This window comes from Neopsephotus bourkii, unplaced genomic scaffold, assembly GCF_033783945.1.
Source record: "Neopsephotus bourkii isolate Nb327-2 ecotype Australia unplaced genomic scaffold, CSIRO-AGI_Nbou_v1 NB_887, whole genome shotgun sequence".
Classification (NCBI taxonomy): domain Eukaryota; kingdom Metazoa; phylum Chordata; class Aves; order Psittaciformes; family Psittacidae; genus Neopsephotus; species Neopsephotus bourkii.
The window spans coordinates 2,428,223-2,442,759 of NW_026901381.1; the positions used below are offsets into that span (position 1 = coordinate 2,428,223).

Sequence of the window (14,537 nt, forward strand, 5' to 3'; positions counted from 1 at the left end):
CGCCACGCTCTCGCCGTCCTCCTTCGCCTCCCGCCGTTCCCCGCCGCCCGCTGCCCGAGCCCGGCTGGCCCGTGTCGAAAGTGCGGTTGCTAAGGGCGTCGCGGCGCTTTACCCAGCGGCCGCCCCGCGCCAGGCGCCGCCGCAGCCTCCATTGTTGCGGGCGCACCGGGCCCGCCGCCGCCGCTGCCCATGGAGCCACCGCCCGCACCCGCCCGCTGAGAGAGGCCCCGCGTCCGGTGAGCGCGGCCCCGCAGCGAGAGGAGGGAGGGAGGCCGGGCGGGGCGCCGGGCAGGGGGCGGCGGGGCCGGGGCGGGGGGAAGCGGCCGGGCCTGGCCTTGGCCTGGGCCTGGCTCCCCCGCTGAGCGCCCCCTCAGCCCCCCGCTCGCCATGGGCGTAGATTTCGACGTGAAGACTTTCTGCCACAACCTGAGGGCCACCAAACCCCCGTACGAGTGCCCGGTGGGCACCTGCCGCAAGATCTACAAGAGCTACAGCGGCATCGAGTACCACCTGTACCACTATGACCACGACAACCCGCCGCCGCCGCAGCACACCCCGCTGCGCAAGCACAAGAAGAAGGGGCGGCAGGCCCGCGCCGCCAACAAGCAGTCGCCCAGCCCCTCCGAGACCTCCCAGTCTCCGGGCAGGGAGGTGATGACCTACGCTCAAGCCCAGCGCATGGTGGAGGTGGACCTGCACGGCCGCGTCCATCGCATCAGCATCTTCGATAACCTGGATGTGGTGTCCGAGGATGAGGAGGTGCCCGAGGAGGTGCCTGAGAACGGAAGCAATAAGGAGAACACGGAGACCCCCAGCGTCCCGCAGAAATCCGGCAAGCACAAGAACAAGGAGAAGCGTAAGGATTCCAACCACCATCACCACAACGCCTCGGCTGGCACCACGCCCAAGCTGCCCGAGGTGGTGTACCGGGAGCTGGAGCAGGACACCCCAGACGCCCCGCCGCGCCCCACGTCCTACTACAGGTAGGAGGCTGCTGCCACTCGTGCCTTGGGTTTGGAGGCAGGATCAGCCTCACTGTGCACAGGCAGCTTGTCTGTGGCTTGTGGAAATGGCCTTGGTCTGCTTCTCCTGGGTCCTGCAGAGCTGGTCATCCCGTGGCTTCAGGCTCCTGGAGCTCTGTCTGGTGTCACACTCTGGTTTTGAGGGGTCTGTGCACCTGCACAGGTCTTGGTTGCTGCTCAGGTCATTGCTGGCAGTTTGATTGCTGTGCTCTTTCCTTGCTGAGACAATGCATATAATCATAACAAGACCCAAATGTGTCCGTCTGCCTCCCACACTGCTCTTTGGGGGTGTGCTGGGGTAGCTCCAGATCTCCTCAGTACCAAGGGTACCTGTAAGATGTGTCTGTTGTCAGACTGAAATCTCTTTTGTTTCCATGAATGGTTTGGGAGCCAAATAATCCCTCAAGCAGGGAGTTAATAGTGAACCAGAGTAACATTCGTGTGGCCCCCCCCAGCTCTCCTGGTCACCACTGCCCAGGTGAGCACTGGCACTGTGTTCCAGGGATGAGATAATGATGTTATTTTGGGTCAGGATGCTAGAAAAAAGGCCTCCCCCTGAGGTGTCTGTGGCAGCGCTCACTGCCATGGTGTGGGGTGGTTCCTGTCGCTTGCTGGAGCAGCAGCTGAGAGAGCTGGGCTGGTTCAGCCTGGAGAAGAGAAGGCTCCTGAAGGGGAGACCTTAGAGCAGCTCCAGTGCCTAAAGGGTCTGCAGGAAACCTGGAGAGGGGCTTGGGACAAGGGCCTGTAGGGACAGGCCAAGGGGAATGGCTTGAACCTGCCAGAGGGGAGACTGAGCTGAGCTCTTAGGCAGAAGCTCTTCCCTGTGAGGGTGCTGAGGCGCTGGCACAGGGTGCCCAGAGAAGCTGTGGCTGCCCCATCCCTGGCAGTGTTCAAGGCCAGGTTGGACACAGGGGCTTGGAGCAAGCTGCTCCAGTGGAAGGGGTCCCTGCCCGAGGCAGGGGGTTGGAACTGGAGGAGCCTTAGGGTCTCTTCTAACCAAAACAATTCAGTGTTTCTATGAAATAACATCCCCCCACCCGCAATCGGAGTGAAAGGCCCCCCTGTGAGAGATAACAGAGCATGGTTCCTCCATCCCCCGCTGCTGTTGTGTCTTGGGCACAAGGCTGCTGTCTCCAGAGCATCTGGCACCTACTTGGTGTCTCATGCAGGCTCCAGTCTTGTGCTGATAAGTCCCCAAGGCCTGTACCTCACCCGTTAGCTGAGTTGTTTTGTCTATGTCGTGCCCGACATACGGCTCAGGGTGCAGCTGCACCTCCTGCTGCTGCGCATTCCTGCGTTATCCCTGTTTGGTTTATGTTGATTTACAGCTTGGCCAGAGCATTTAAACCTTCCCCTGTTTGCAGGAGCTGCAGTTGAGCAGCTCCAGCCCCCGCTGGCTGTGCTCTCACCCTCCTGTGCTTTCCTTCCAGGTACATCGAGAAGTCGGCAGAGGAGCTGGATGAAGAGGTGGAGTACGACATGGACGAGGAAGATTACATCTGGCTGGACATCATGAACGAGCGGCGGAAGACCGAAGGCGTGAGTCCCATTCCCCAGGAGATCTTTGAGTACCTGATGGACAGGCTGGAGAAGGAGTCCTACTTTGAGAGCCACAACAAGGGCGATCCGAACGCCTTGGTGGATGAGGACGCCGTCTGCTGCATCTGCAACGACGGGGAGTGTCAGAACAGCAACGTCATCCTCTTCTGCGACATGTGCAACCTGGCTGTGCACCAGGAGTGCTACGGGGTGCCCTACATCCCGGAGGGACAGTGGCTCTGCAGACGGTGCCTGCAGTCACCCTCACGGGCCGTGGACTGTGCCCTCTGCCCAAACAAGGGGGGGGCCTTCAAGCAGACGGACGACGGGCGCTGGGCACACGTGGTGTGTGCCCTGTGGATCCCGGAGGTGTGCTTTGCCAACACTGTCTTCCTGGAGCCCATCGACAGCATTGAGCACATACCGCCCGCGCGCTGGAAGCTGACCTGTTACATCTGCAAGCAGCGTGGCTCCGGGGCTTGCATCCAGTGTCACAAAGCCAACTGCTACACAGCCTTTCATGTCACCTGCGCCCAGCAGGCCGGGCTCTACATGAAGATGGAGCCCGTGCGGGAGACTGGGGCCAACGGCACCTCCTTCAGTGTGCGCAAAACCGCCTACTGCGACATCCACACACCGCCGGGCTCCGTGCGCAGGCTGCCCGCCCTGTCCCACAGCGAGGGCGAGGAGGAGGACGAGGAGGAGGAGGACGAGGGCAAGGGTTGGAGCTCTGAGAAGGTCAAAAAGGCCAAGGCCAAGTCGAGGATCAAGATGAAGAAAGCGAGGAAGATCCTGGCGGAGAAACGAGCCGCAGCGCCCGTGGTGTCTGTGCCCTGCATCCCCCCCCACAGGTATGACCCACCGCCCTCCCTGCACTGTGGAGAAGCTTCTCCCTTTCTCCGTGCCTCATGTCCCACTCCTCTCCTTAGCTTTTCACACAGAGACTTTTCACCTTGTTCTCTCAGAGGGCTGTTGGTGCTTTCCTTTGGGAGTCCTGTGTAGAGGCAGAGATGCGCTGCCCTGCAGAGGTTCCTGGGCCCTCAGTGAGGCAGGAAATAGCTGCTGTTAGTGTAATGGCAGAGAAAGAACTTGGCTGGATGTGTCAGGAAGCAGCTGGGGATTCCCGCCACTCCTTTCCTGTTGTGCTGACCTCAGGCACTGGAGTAAATCAGGCAGGGAGGAGGGAACTTCCTGCTGAGGCTTGTTTGGGTTTTTTACAAGGACATGCAGTGATAGGGCAAAGGGAGAATGGTTTTAAACTGAAAGAGGGGAGATTGAGATGAGCTCTTAGGCTCTTAGATCAAGATTAAATATTAGGCAGAAGCTCTTCCCTGTGAGGGTGCTGAGGCGCTGGCACAGGGTGCCCAGAGAAGCTGTGGCTGCCCCATCCCTGGCAGTGTTCAAGGCCAGGTTGGACACAGGGGCTTGGAGCAAGCTGCTCCAGTGGAAGGGGTCCTTGCCCGTGGCAGGGGTTGGAGCTGGAGGAGCTTTAAGGTCCCTTCCAACCCAAACCAGGCTGGGATTCTCTGATTCTCCTGGGGCTGTGCTGGGGAAAAGAGAGAAGTGTGGGAGCGATTCAGGCCTGGGAAACGGGCTGACCCCAGGGGTTGTTTTGGCTCTGGAGCAGAGAGCTGTCTGTTGGGATCCCTGTGCACAGCTCATCCTCCCCTCTGCTGGGCTTCTTCAGCATGTTGTGCCTGTTGCAGGCAGTGGCTCTGCCTCAGGGCCAGGCAGCAGTGGGGTGCAGAAGGACTGCAAGGGGTGTCTGAAAAGGGCCAGGACTCTCGCCTGTGAGGGTCACAACTGTCCCGAGGTTGGCTTCACAGCACAGGAAGGTAGTTGAGGCCTTGCCAGAGGTCGTGTTTCTGTCACATCCCAACCCCGAGGGCTCCCAGGAAGGCACAAACACCCTTAAGATGGTTTTGGGTCTTGCTGTCACCTTGCAGCTTTTTGCCACGGTCTGGTTATACCCTAACCTTAAGTTTGTGCTCACCCGGGGTTGCTCTGTAGCTAGAGCCTCTTTCCTCACGTGTGGATGCACTGGCAGGCAGTTTGGAAGCTCTTGCTGCTATCACTGTGCTCACAGTGAAACCCACACTGAGCTAGAAGCTGTTAGCCTCTCCCCAGGCCTTCCTGTTGGGATCAATTATTCTTCAAGGGCTGTTGCCAGGATGCCAAATGTCTTCCTGTGGGAGCTGTGCTTGGCTGGTGATGGCACATGGGGCTGCCTTCCCTGGCCTCTTTAGCTGATGTGGATGCAGGTCAGGTCATCCCCTGTGGGACGCGGAGGCAATGCTGGGGCTTTATCCCTCCAGCTTCCCAATAGCCCAGCTTTACAGAACAAGGCTGTCCCAGCCCCTCCAGGCTTTCTACTGTTGCAGACAGCAGGAAAATCCCTTCTGTGGTGCTATGGGATCAGACAGGAGCTTTGTTGTGCTTGTGCCTCCTGTTCCCCCTTCACTCTTTGCTAGGTTTGGTCAAGTTATGGGCTCTCTGGGGCTTGAGTTTGTCTGGTAACATTTGTCCAGGGCCTTTGTCACTGTGAGTGGCCCTGAGCCAGGAAAACGGTTTGGGGATAACAGTGCCATAATGCTCATGGTCTTGGGGACTGTGGGAGGTGTTAAAGGTCCAGCCCCCCATGCAGATGTGTTGTACCCTGAACCCTCCCAGCCTTTTGCCCAAAAGTTGGCAGGGGGTAGAAAGGAAACGTCTGGTTTTGGATGTTTCCTGGTGTCCCCCGTTGTGAGTGACTGGGGGGGGCGGGGGGCAGCAGCCCTGGGTCACTTGGTGGTACATGGGAAAGGGTGTCCTCAGCCCCAGGAAGCTCCTCAGCTGCTCCCTCTCCCCAGGCTTGCCTTGCTGATGGGCTCTGTGGTTCCTCTCCCTCCTTCAGGCTCAGCAAGATTACAAACCGTTTGACCATCCAGAGGAAGAGCCAGTTCATGCAGAGGCTGCACAGCTACTGGACGCTGAAGAGACAGTCCCGCAACGGCGTCCCCCTGCTCCGCCGCCTCCAGACACACTTGCAGTCACAGAGGAACTGTGACCAGGTAAGGGGGCTGCAGGGATCCTGCCTGTGTGTGTATGTGTGCTTCCTCTGCCTTCCTTTGGAGCGGTGGGCTCAGAGCCTTTGTGGTGCCTGCAGGCGCAGAAGGGGGTCAGGGGTGTGAGGAAGGGCAGCCTCAACAAGGGCAGCCCCAGCTGCTTTTGCTGCTTCACTTCATGCTCTCTGTGTTGAGAGATGTGCCAGGCAGCACTGGCAGCCTGCCACAGGAGGGGAATCCTGCCCTCTCATGCTGCTCTGCAGTTACCTCCTGCTTTGTGCCCTCATTTAGCTGGTGGCGGTGGCAGACCTGTCACAGTGGCTCTAGGCTGAGGCTGCTCAACAGTGAGTGTTGAGAGGGGTGGCTGGGGAGCTCCACAAACAGGCTGGAAAGATCCAAGGCCTCTCTCCCAGTTCCTGAAACCGCTCCAGGAGCACTCCCTGTGGGTGCTGCTTCCAGCCCACTGTCTGCCTCAGCCCTTAGTCACTGCTTCACAGATGTGAAGTCGTTGATGCCAGAGAGGAAGATTTTCCTTCTGGCTCCTTGTCTGAGCTCCAAATCTTTCTTCCTGGGCCTTTTGAGGCCTGTGACCGGGCAGGGGGTTCTCCTGCCTTTGCCCCCTCGCATTTACATTTTCTAGAGAAGGGCTGATGCTGCTTCTGCTCATCTTTGGCTATGGCAGAATAAGAGCTGGCATTTTTTGGTGCTCCAGAAGTGAAAGCAACCAGAGCTATGTTCCCTTTTTGCCCTGTTGCTCTTTGCTGGAGCTCTGACCAGCAGCACAGACCCTGGTGTTGTTCTGTGCTCTTGGGCAGCTGTGTTAGGAACATTAGTTCCAGAAGCTTGGGATGTCCACCTCCTGGCATCCTAAGGGCTTGGTAACCAGGGGGCAGGTACTCCACTCTGCCTAGAGGTCAGCCTGTGTCTGAACCACGCACTTAGGTTACAACGAGGGAACTGGGACCTTTGCTAAACCAGAGGGTCAAACATGCTGGTTCCTTTTGCCAGGGAGGAGCCCCAGCACACGGTCAGGAAGGTGGAGATAGGAACACATCTCCTGTCAGCTCATGGTCTCTGATGTTCCCGCAGAGAGACACTGAGGATAAGAACTGGGCCCTGAAGGAGCAGCTGAAGTCATGGCAGCGCCTCCGCCATGACCTAGAGCGGGCACGCTTGCTGGTGGAGCTGATCCGCAAGCGGGAGAAGCTCAAGAGAGAGACGGTAACGACCCTGTGTCCTCCCTGGGGAGCTGCTGGGGTGGGCAGGAGCATGGGCAGCTCTTCAGAGCACTCTAAGGTGTGTGCTGGGTGCCCTCAGCCGTGCTGTGCCTCGCCCCGGTGGCTCTGAGTGAAGGTGGCTGCTCTGCAAGGCTCAGGTGGGATGTGCTGGATCTGGTGTGCACCTCTGCTCCCCACACACAGGGGTGAGGAGCAGGCACTGTCCTGCAAGGAGCGGTGCCACTGTCCTGCAGCTCTGCACTGCTGCTCCCCAGGGACTGTCCCTGCTGCTGGGCAGGGGGCTCAGCCCCGCTCTGTTGCTCTTGTTTCAGATCAAGGTGCAGCAGGTAGCACTGGAGATGCAGCTGACCCCTTTCCTCATCCTGCTTCGCAAGACTCTGGAGCAGCTGCAGGAGAAAGACACAGGCAACATCTTCAGCGAGCCGGTCCCTCTGTCTGAGGTAACAGAAATCTACGAAGTAAGAACCCCCTCTCCCAGATTTATGCTTCACTCCGACTCGTCCCTTGCTCGTGCCAAGGGCTGCCCAGGGGCTGCCTCTCCAGTATAAACCTCTCCTGGTGCAGCTTGAGGCCATTTCCTCTTGTCCCATCCCTTGTTCCTTGGGAGCAGAGCCCAGCCCCTCCTGGCTCCATCCTCCTGTCAGGCACTTGTAGGGAGCGATCAGGTCCCCCCTGAGCCTTCTTTTCTCCACACTGAACCCCCCCAGGTCCCTCCATTCCCCATCACACTTGTGCTCCAGGCCCTGCACCAGCTCTGTTGCCCTTCTCTGGCCCTGCTCCAGCACCTCAGTGTCTGTCTTACAGTGAGGGAGCAGAGCTGGTGCTGGCTGGAGCACATTACTCAGCTCTTCCTCTTCATGTACTGCTGGTGCCCCCCTCGTGTCTGTGAGCAGTTGGGCATTCCCGTTGGGAAGCCAAGAACACAAGCAGCACCCTCTTACCTGTCCTCTCATGAAGGCCTCTGCTAGGTGATGCACTGAGCACAGCATAGGAAAGGGTTTGACTCCCAGACTGCAGGCAGGTCAGCACGGAGGTGTCCCAGCAGAGCTGGGGGGAACACTGCACAGTCCCCCCTGCAGCCAGTGCTGCCAGTTCTGTTTTACCTGTCTGCACTCACCCTCCCCCTGGGGGCTGCCCTTGCAGCTTCATCCCTCAGGGAATGCCATGGAGCATACTGGATCCCAGCTGCCTGCAGGCAGGAGGAGAGGACAGGGTGCTGGCAAGTGCACTGGAGCTGTAAAACCGCCTCAGAGCGCGTTATCTGCTGGAGCAGGTTGAGCACAGCACATGGGCTCCTGCTCCGGAGGCGTTGCTGCTCCTCAAGCTGCACAAGCAGACGGCATTCCCCGATGTGCATTTGGGCACAACACAGGGAGTGATACCTCATTCCTTTAACCACTGTTGTCTTGGAGCAGGTAATGCTGAGGCTGGCTCCCAGGCTCTTAGCTCTGCCTCTTTCCTCATGCAGGTCCCGGATTACCTGGATCACATCAAGAAGCCGATGGACTTCCAGACAATGAAACAAAACCTGGAAGCCTATCGCTACCTGAACTTCGACGACTTCGAGGAGGATTTCAACCTGATCATCAACAACTGTTTGAAATACAACGCCAAAGACACCATCTTCTACCGGGCAGCCATCCGCCTGCGGGAGCAGGGAGGTGCTGTGCTGCGGCAGGCTCGCCGGCAGGCTGAGAAGATGGGCATTGACTTTGAGACAGGCATGCACTTCCCTCACTGCGTAACGGCGGAAGAGGCTCAGGTCCAAGACATCGAGGATGGTGGGTTCTCATCCCCTGGCCTGGGGTGTGAGGGCTGCTTGGAGGCTCCAAGGCTGGAGGCTTGTCTGGTTGGAAGGACTGACCCCCCCCCCTGTTGTCAGAGCCGAGTGCTTCCCCTTTCCCCCAGTTGTGGGCTTTGCTGGCTGCTCCAAAGCTCCTGATACCCCTCAGCCAGAGCTCACTGGCTCCATGGTTGTAGTTCTGCTTGTGTCTGGGCAGTGGGGACCACCACCAGGCACAGCTTGTCCGAGAAGGGTCCCTTTACAGTCCTCTTTTCCCTGCTCCAGCATGGGTTAGGCTCAGACAGGGAACTCCCCTGCTTTGTAATGATTCAGGAGCCTTTTGTCTTTTGTTTTTCCTGTTACAATCCCCCTCTCTTTTTCCTTCTGTGTCCTTGCCCTAGATTATGGGAACCCTGGCATTCTCCACGCTGGCTTCCCCACCTTGCTTCCCACAGGGCTCCTTCTCCAGGTCTTCCCATGTTCATGAGTGTTTGGTGCCACTTCGGCTACTTCCCTCTGTGGGGAACCTGCCCTTTCAGGCAGAGCAGCTCCAAGGAGTTCCCAGTTTCCTTTCATCCATCTGCTCCTCTTTGTCCCCCAGAAGATGTGCGGCTGCTGCTCTCGGAGAACCAGAAGCACCTCCCTTTGGAGGAGCAGCTCAAGATCCTGCTGGAGCGGCTGGATGAGGTCAACGCCGGCAAGCAGAGCATCGGCCGCTCCCGGCGCGCCAAGATGATCAAGAAGGAGATCACGGTCCTGCGCAGGAAGCTCGCCCACCCGCGGGACCTGGGCCGGGACGGGCTGGAGCGGCACGGCTCCTCGGCCAGGGGGGGCCTGCAGGCACACAACCCCTGCGAGAAGGACCTGCAGACAGACAGTGCTGCCGAGGAGAGCAGCAGCCAGGAGACGGGCAAAGGTACCTGCTCTCAATGTCCCTGCCTGCCTGGATGGGGCACAGGGTGAGGGTGCAGCAGCCCCAGCCGATGAGCTCCAAATGCCCTCAAGTGCCAGCCACCAGCTCCCTGCCTCCAGGGTGGAGATGCTGGGCTCATGGGGAGCACAGCAAAGGCTCCAGGCAGAGCTGCCAGGTACCACTGAGGGTTTGTCACCTCTGCATCCCAGTTCTGCTTCCCTAAGCAGAACTTTGACCTCATCCGGGCTCTTTGGCAAATAGGAAGCGTTTAGGGACTTTGTCTTTCAAGGGTGCAGTGGAGCTTTTCAGCTGCTTCCTTCCTGATCTTGACTCCTACTTTGAGATTGCCTGGGAGACAAGAAGGCATCCCTGGCTGGTGGAATGCTCTTTGATGTCCCCATCTGAGTTTTACTGCTGGCAGACTGGATAGCTTCACCCTGAGGGCGCAGGCAAAGCTCAGGATGGAGGATCTTCTGGGATAACGTTCCCAAGAAATGAAGCTATTCCTTGCTGCTGCTGCTGTGTGGTCCATGCAGGAACCATGGGCTGCAGCTGACACCTTCTCCTCCTCCCTTTTCCAGGTCTGGGTCCCAATTCTTCTTCCACCCCAGCACATGAAGTTGGCAGGAGGACCTCAGTGCTCTTCTCCAAGAAGAACCCTAAAACTGCAGGACCTCCAAAGCGCCCGGGCCGCCCCCCGAAGAACCGAGACAGCCAGATCACCCCTGGGCACGGCAGCAGCCCCATCGGGCCCCCCCAGCTCCCCATCATGGGCTCTTCCCAGCGGCAGAGGAAGCGAGGGCGAAGCCCACGGCCCAGCTCCAGCTCAGACAGCGACAGTGACAAGTCCACTGAAGATGCTCCCATGGGTGGGTGCCGCAGGTCCCCCCCTGCAGCCGGGTGGCTGACAGGGTCCCGTGGGGTTCCAATGCTCTTTGGTGCTTTGCAGATCTGCCAGCCAACGGTTTCAGCAGCGGGAACCAGCCGGTGAAGAAGAGCTTCCTGGTGTACCGCAACGACTGCAACCTGCCCCGCAGCAGCTCCGACTCCGAGTCCAGCAGCAGCAGCAGCAGCAGCGCTGCCTCAGACCGCACCAGGTACCGGCCCTGATGGGGGCTGCCCATGGGGGCAGTGGGTGGCTCTCAGCCTTGAGCTGCTGCATAAGGAGCCCATTTGGTGGTCCCTGTTCCATTCACCCTCCTGCAGCATGGCTGCTGTTAGCTAAACCCTAGAGAGATGTGGGGTTTGTGCCTTTCTATGGTGTAAAACCTAAAGGTGAGTGTGCAGCAAAGGGCTAGTAGGGAGTGTGAACCAGGAATTCCCTCTTGGCACTTCCAGCAGCCAGCTCCTGCAGGATCCCCCTGCTTGTGGCTCTGTTTTGGAGCCGTGCACATCTTTTGGGGCCTCATGGGTGAAATGGGGTGAGGGTCTGGCTGAAGCACCAGAAAACCGGGTGAGCCCCAGCAGAAGCACCATCATTGCCAAGTCCTTCCCAGTGCCAAGACCAGTGGTTGGAGCCCATGAGCCCTGGTGTCCCTCCAGGCTCGGAAGCCTGGAAGCTTCACCACGGCTCCTGCTGACAGCTCTGCTCCCTCTCTCGCAGCACAACACCCTCCAAGCAGGGCCGAGGGAAACCCTCCTTCTCCCGAGTGAACTTCCCGGAGGACAGCAGCGAGGACACGTCGGGGACAGAGAACGAATCCTACTCCGTGGGCACGGGGCGAGGCGTGGGGCACGGCAGTAAGTGGGGTGGCTGGGGGCTGTCACTGTCACCCAGGGTGGCAGCAGCTGACTCTCCTCTAACCCCAATCTCCTCCGGCCCAGTGGTGCGCAAGGGCATGGGCCGTGGTGCGGGCTGGCTCTCCGAGGATGAGGATTCCTCCCTGGATGCTCTGGACCTGGTGTGGGCGAAGTGCCGGGGGTACCCCTCCTACCCCGCGCTGGTGAGTACCAGGAGCCACTTGCACACCATCAGGGCTCCCTCAGTCCCGCAGAGTGGTGCTGGGGAGGGGGTCCCCATCATTCCATTCAGTGCTCCCCGTTATCCCTGCAGATCATCGACCCCAAGATGCCGCGGGAAGGCATGTTCCACCACGGCGTCCCCATCCCTGTGCCCCCCTTGGAGGTGCTGAAGCTGGGGGAGCAGATGACTCAGGAAGCACGCGAGCACCTCTACCTTGTCCTCTTCTTTGACAACAAGCGCACTTGGTAAGGCTGGGGCGCCGGGGGCTGTTGTGGGAGGGGAGGGGGCAACCGGAGACGATTGTAACCCTCAAACGAGGTTTTGCCCCATTCCCCGCAGGCAGTGGTTGCCCAGGACCAAACTGGTACCACTGGGGGTGAACCAAGACCTGGATAAGGAAAAAATGCTGGAAGGTCGGAAGTCCAACATCCGGAAGTCGGTGCAGATCGCCTACCACCGCGCCATGCAGCACCGCAACAAGGTGCAGGGCGAGCAGAGCAGCGACTCCAGCGAGAGCGACTGAGCGGGGCCCCCCCCTCGACGGCCGCTCCCCGCCGAATCTCAGGGCAAACGGGGCTCGGGGGGGGGGGGGGGGGGTCCCGTGCAGCTGGTCTGCACCCGCCGGGCTGGGATGTCACCGTCCCGGTGCCCGCTCCCGCCGCGCCCCGCCGTTGCTGTGTTCCGGCTGCACACACGCGGCCCCCCCCCCGCCCCAGCCCCCGGCCGGCCCCGCGTTCGGACGTTGTTTGTATTTATTTTGAAGGAAGAAAAAGAAAATCTATTGATTCTTAGAAAATAAAAAACCTCCGCTGCGCGCGGGGAACGGGAACGGGGAACGGAGCGGGAGCAAGGAACGGGAATGGGCGCAGGGAACGGGAATGGGAAACGGGAGCGGAAGCAAGGAACGGGAATGGGCGCGGGGAACAGGAATGGGGAACTAAAACGGGCACGGGAACGGGGAACGGGAGCAGAAACGGAACAGGAGCGGGAACGGGGGGGGGAACGGGAACGGGGAACGGAGCGGGAGCAAGGAACGGGAATGGGCGCAGAGAACGGGAATGGGAAACGGGAGCGGGAGCAAGGAACGGGAATGGGTGCGGGGAACAGGAATGGGGAACTAAAACGGGAACGGGGAACGGGAGCAGAAACGGAACAGGAGCGGGAACGGAGAGGGAGCAAGGAACGGGAATGGGCGCGGGCAACGGGAGCGGGGAACAAGAACGGGAGCGGGAAACGGGAACGGGGCGGACCGCGCTTCCGGGTTGGGACCGGAAGTGTGGGGATAAAGCGGCGCCGGCGCGGAGGGGGAGCCCCGTGGTGCGGGGCGGGATGCGGGGCGCGGGGATGAAGCTCCGGGACACCCCATCGGAGAGCCCCGCGCTGTGGCGGGCCCTGCCCTGCCCGGCGGCCGAGCTGCGGCTGGACCTGGTGCTGCCGTCGGGGCAGACGTTCCGGTGAGCTCGGTTTATCCCGGGCCCATCCCCGTGGCCTCTGGGTCGGCCCCGACGTTACCCCCAACACCCCAATGTGCGGCAGATGGAGGGAGAGCAGCCCCGGGTCCTGGACGGGCGTGCTGGGGGGCACCGTGTGGACGCTGCGGCAGGAGCGCGACCGGCTCTGGTACACGGTGTACGGCGGGGAGGCGGGCGCAGGCACGGACCGGCTCCTCCGGGAGTTCTTGCAGCTGGATGTGGGGCTGCGGGAGCTGTACCGAGCCTGGGGGGCCGCGGACCCCCTCTTCCGACAGGCGGCCAAAGACTTCCCAGGTGAGGTGACCCCGCCGCGGGGGGGAACCCACAGCGCCCACCCGGTGCCCCCTTACCCCGTCCCTCCGACAGGGGTGCGGGTGCTGCGGCAGGACCCCGTCGAGTGCCTCCTCTCCTTCATCTGCACCTCCAACAACCACGTCTCCCGCATCACCGCCATGATCGAGCGGCTCTGCCAAGCCTTCGGCCGCCACCTCTGCCACCTCGATGCTCAGCCCTTCCACGCCTTCCCTGCCCTCACAGCGCTCACAGGTCCGGTGTCCCCACACCGCTGTGCCCATGGCATTGATGGCATCCAGCCCTGATGTCCCTCTGTGTCCCCACCAGGCGATGATGCTGAGGCCCGGCTGCGGGCGCTGGGCTTCGGGTACCGAGCCAAGTTCATCAGCGGCACCGCGCGCGCCATCACCGAGGGGCTCGGCGTCGAGGGGCTGCACCAGCTCCGCACCGTGCCCTACGCCGAGGCCAGGAGGGTGCTGTGCACGCTGCCTGGTGTGGGCACCAAGGTGGGTACCGCGGATGGGGACAGGACACGGAGCAGGAGTTGGGAACGGAGGGGGTTGATGGTGTGGTTTGGCAGCAGGTCGCTGACTGCGTGTGCCTGATGGCGCTGGACAAGGCGGAGGCGGTGCCGGTGGATACCCACGTGTGGCGCATCGCGCGGCAGCGCTATGGCATGGAGCTGGGCGGCCGCAGCATCACCCCGCGGGCGCACCAGGAGATCGGTGAGGGCAGCGCTGGGCCCGGACGTGTGCGACCCCCGGGATGGGGATGATGCTCCCGGTGCTCATCCTCTATCCACAGGCGACTTCTTCCGGGGGCTGTGGGGTCCCCGCGCCGGCTGGGCGCAGGCGGTGAGTACCCAACCCCCGGCACCGCAGGGCTCAGCTCTCACCCCCCAACTCACCCCATCCCTCCCCACACCAGGTCCTCTTCTGCGCTGACCTCCACAAGGGCCGGGAGCTGCCTGTGAGCCGGGATCGGGATAAGGAGAGCTGAAGGCAGGACCCCCGTGGTGATGGGACCCCTTAGCAACAGAGCCCCCCATCAGCGGCTATGGGGGGGTCACTGCTGCCTGGGGTGCTTGTCCCCTGCCCGCTGTGTGCATAGGGTGAGCTGCTGCCTTTGGGCAGTGAGGCTGATGAGGGGGGGTCAGGGCTGTGTGTGCCCCCCCCAGGCGGGGCAGAGCCAAGCAGCGTTGGCCTCTTGTCTTTATTACAAGCATTAAAATAGAAACATCCATTTGGAAAACTCCTTGATCATGCTGGG

At 60.8% G+C, this 14,537-nt stretch overlaps 2 protein-coding genes across 5 annotated transcripts; both read left to right on the top strand.

Annotated features, from left to right (window-relative positions):
- Positions 1-215: 215 nt before the first annotated feature.
- BRPF1 (bromodomain and PHD finger containing 1) lies at positions 216-12,277 on the top strand. 4 transcript variants are annotated; one of them, XM_061357215.1, is made up of 13 exons: positions 223-983; positions 2,453-3,412; positions 5,455-5,611; positions 6,695-6,826; positions 7,155-7,283; positions 8,312-8,624; positions 9,228-9,542; positions 10,121-10,408; positions 10,489-10,636; positions 11,143-11,279; positions 11,364-11,482; positions 11,593-11,747; positions 11,842-12,277. In XM_061357215.1, the coding sequence occupies exons 1-13, from the start codon at positions 388-390 to the stop codon at positions 12,023-12,025; spliced, it is 3,633 nt and encodes a 1,210-aa protein (XP_061213199.1). In that variant the 5' UTR covers positions 223-387; the 3' UTR covers positions 12,026-12,277. The 4 variants fall into 4 exon arrangements, with proteins under 4 accessions (XP_061213197.1, XP_061213196.1, XP_061213199.1 ...); XM_061357216.1 differs by having other exon boundaries at positions 9,231-9,542; XM_061357213.1 differs by having other exon boundaries at positions 216-983; positions 9,231-9,542; positions 11,143-11,482.
- A 473-nt stretch (positions 12,278-12,750) lies between these two features.
- OGG1 (8-oxoguanine DNA glycosylase) lies at positions 12,751-14,305 on the top strand. Its single transcript, XM_061357221.1, has 7 exons — positions 12,751-12,956; positions 13,039-13,268; positions 13,341-13,520; positions 13,596-13,774; positions 13,852-13,993; positions 14,073-14,122; positions 14,196-14,305. The coding sequence occupies exons 1-7, from the start codon at positions 12,832-12,834 to the stop codon at positions 14,265-14,267; spliced, it is 978 nt and encodes a 325-aa protein (XP_061213205.1). The 5' UTR covers positions 12,751-12,831; the 3' UTR covers positions 14,268-14,305.
- The last annotated feature ends 232 nt before the right edge of the window (positions 14,306-14,537 follow it).

Coding starts and splice junctions, on each gene's coding strand:
- OGG1 (XM_061357221.1), top strand. CDS start 12,832: ATGCGGGGCGCGGGGATGAAGCTCCGGGACACCCCATCGGAGAGCCCC. Junction 13,269..13,340: donor GGCGGCCAAAGACTTCCCAG/GTGAGGTGACCC, acceptor TCCCTCCGACAG/GGGTGCGGGTGCTGCGGCAG. Junction 14,123..14,195: donor GCGCCGGCTGGGCGCAGGCG/GTGAGTACCCAA, acceptor TCCCCACACCAG/GTCCTCTTCTGCGCTGACCT.
- BRPF1 (XM_061357212.1), top strand. CDS start 388: ATGGGCGTAGATTTCGACGTGAAGACTTTCTGCCACAACCTGAGGGCC. Junction 11,483..11,592: donor ACCCCTCCTACCCCGCGCTG/GTGAGTACCAGG, acceptor TTATCCCTGCAG/ATCATCGACCCCAAGATGCC. Junction 11,748..11,841: donor TTTGACAACAAGCGCACTTG/GTAAGGCTGGGG, acceptor CATTCCCCGCAG/GCAGTGGTTGCCCAGGACCA.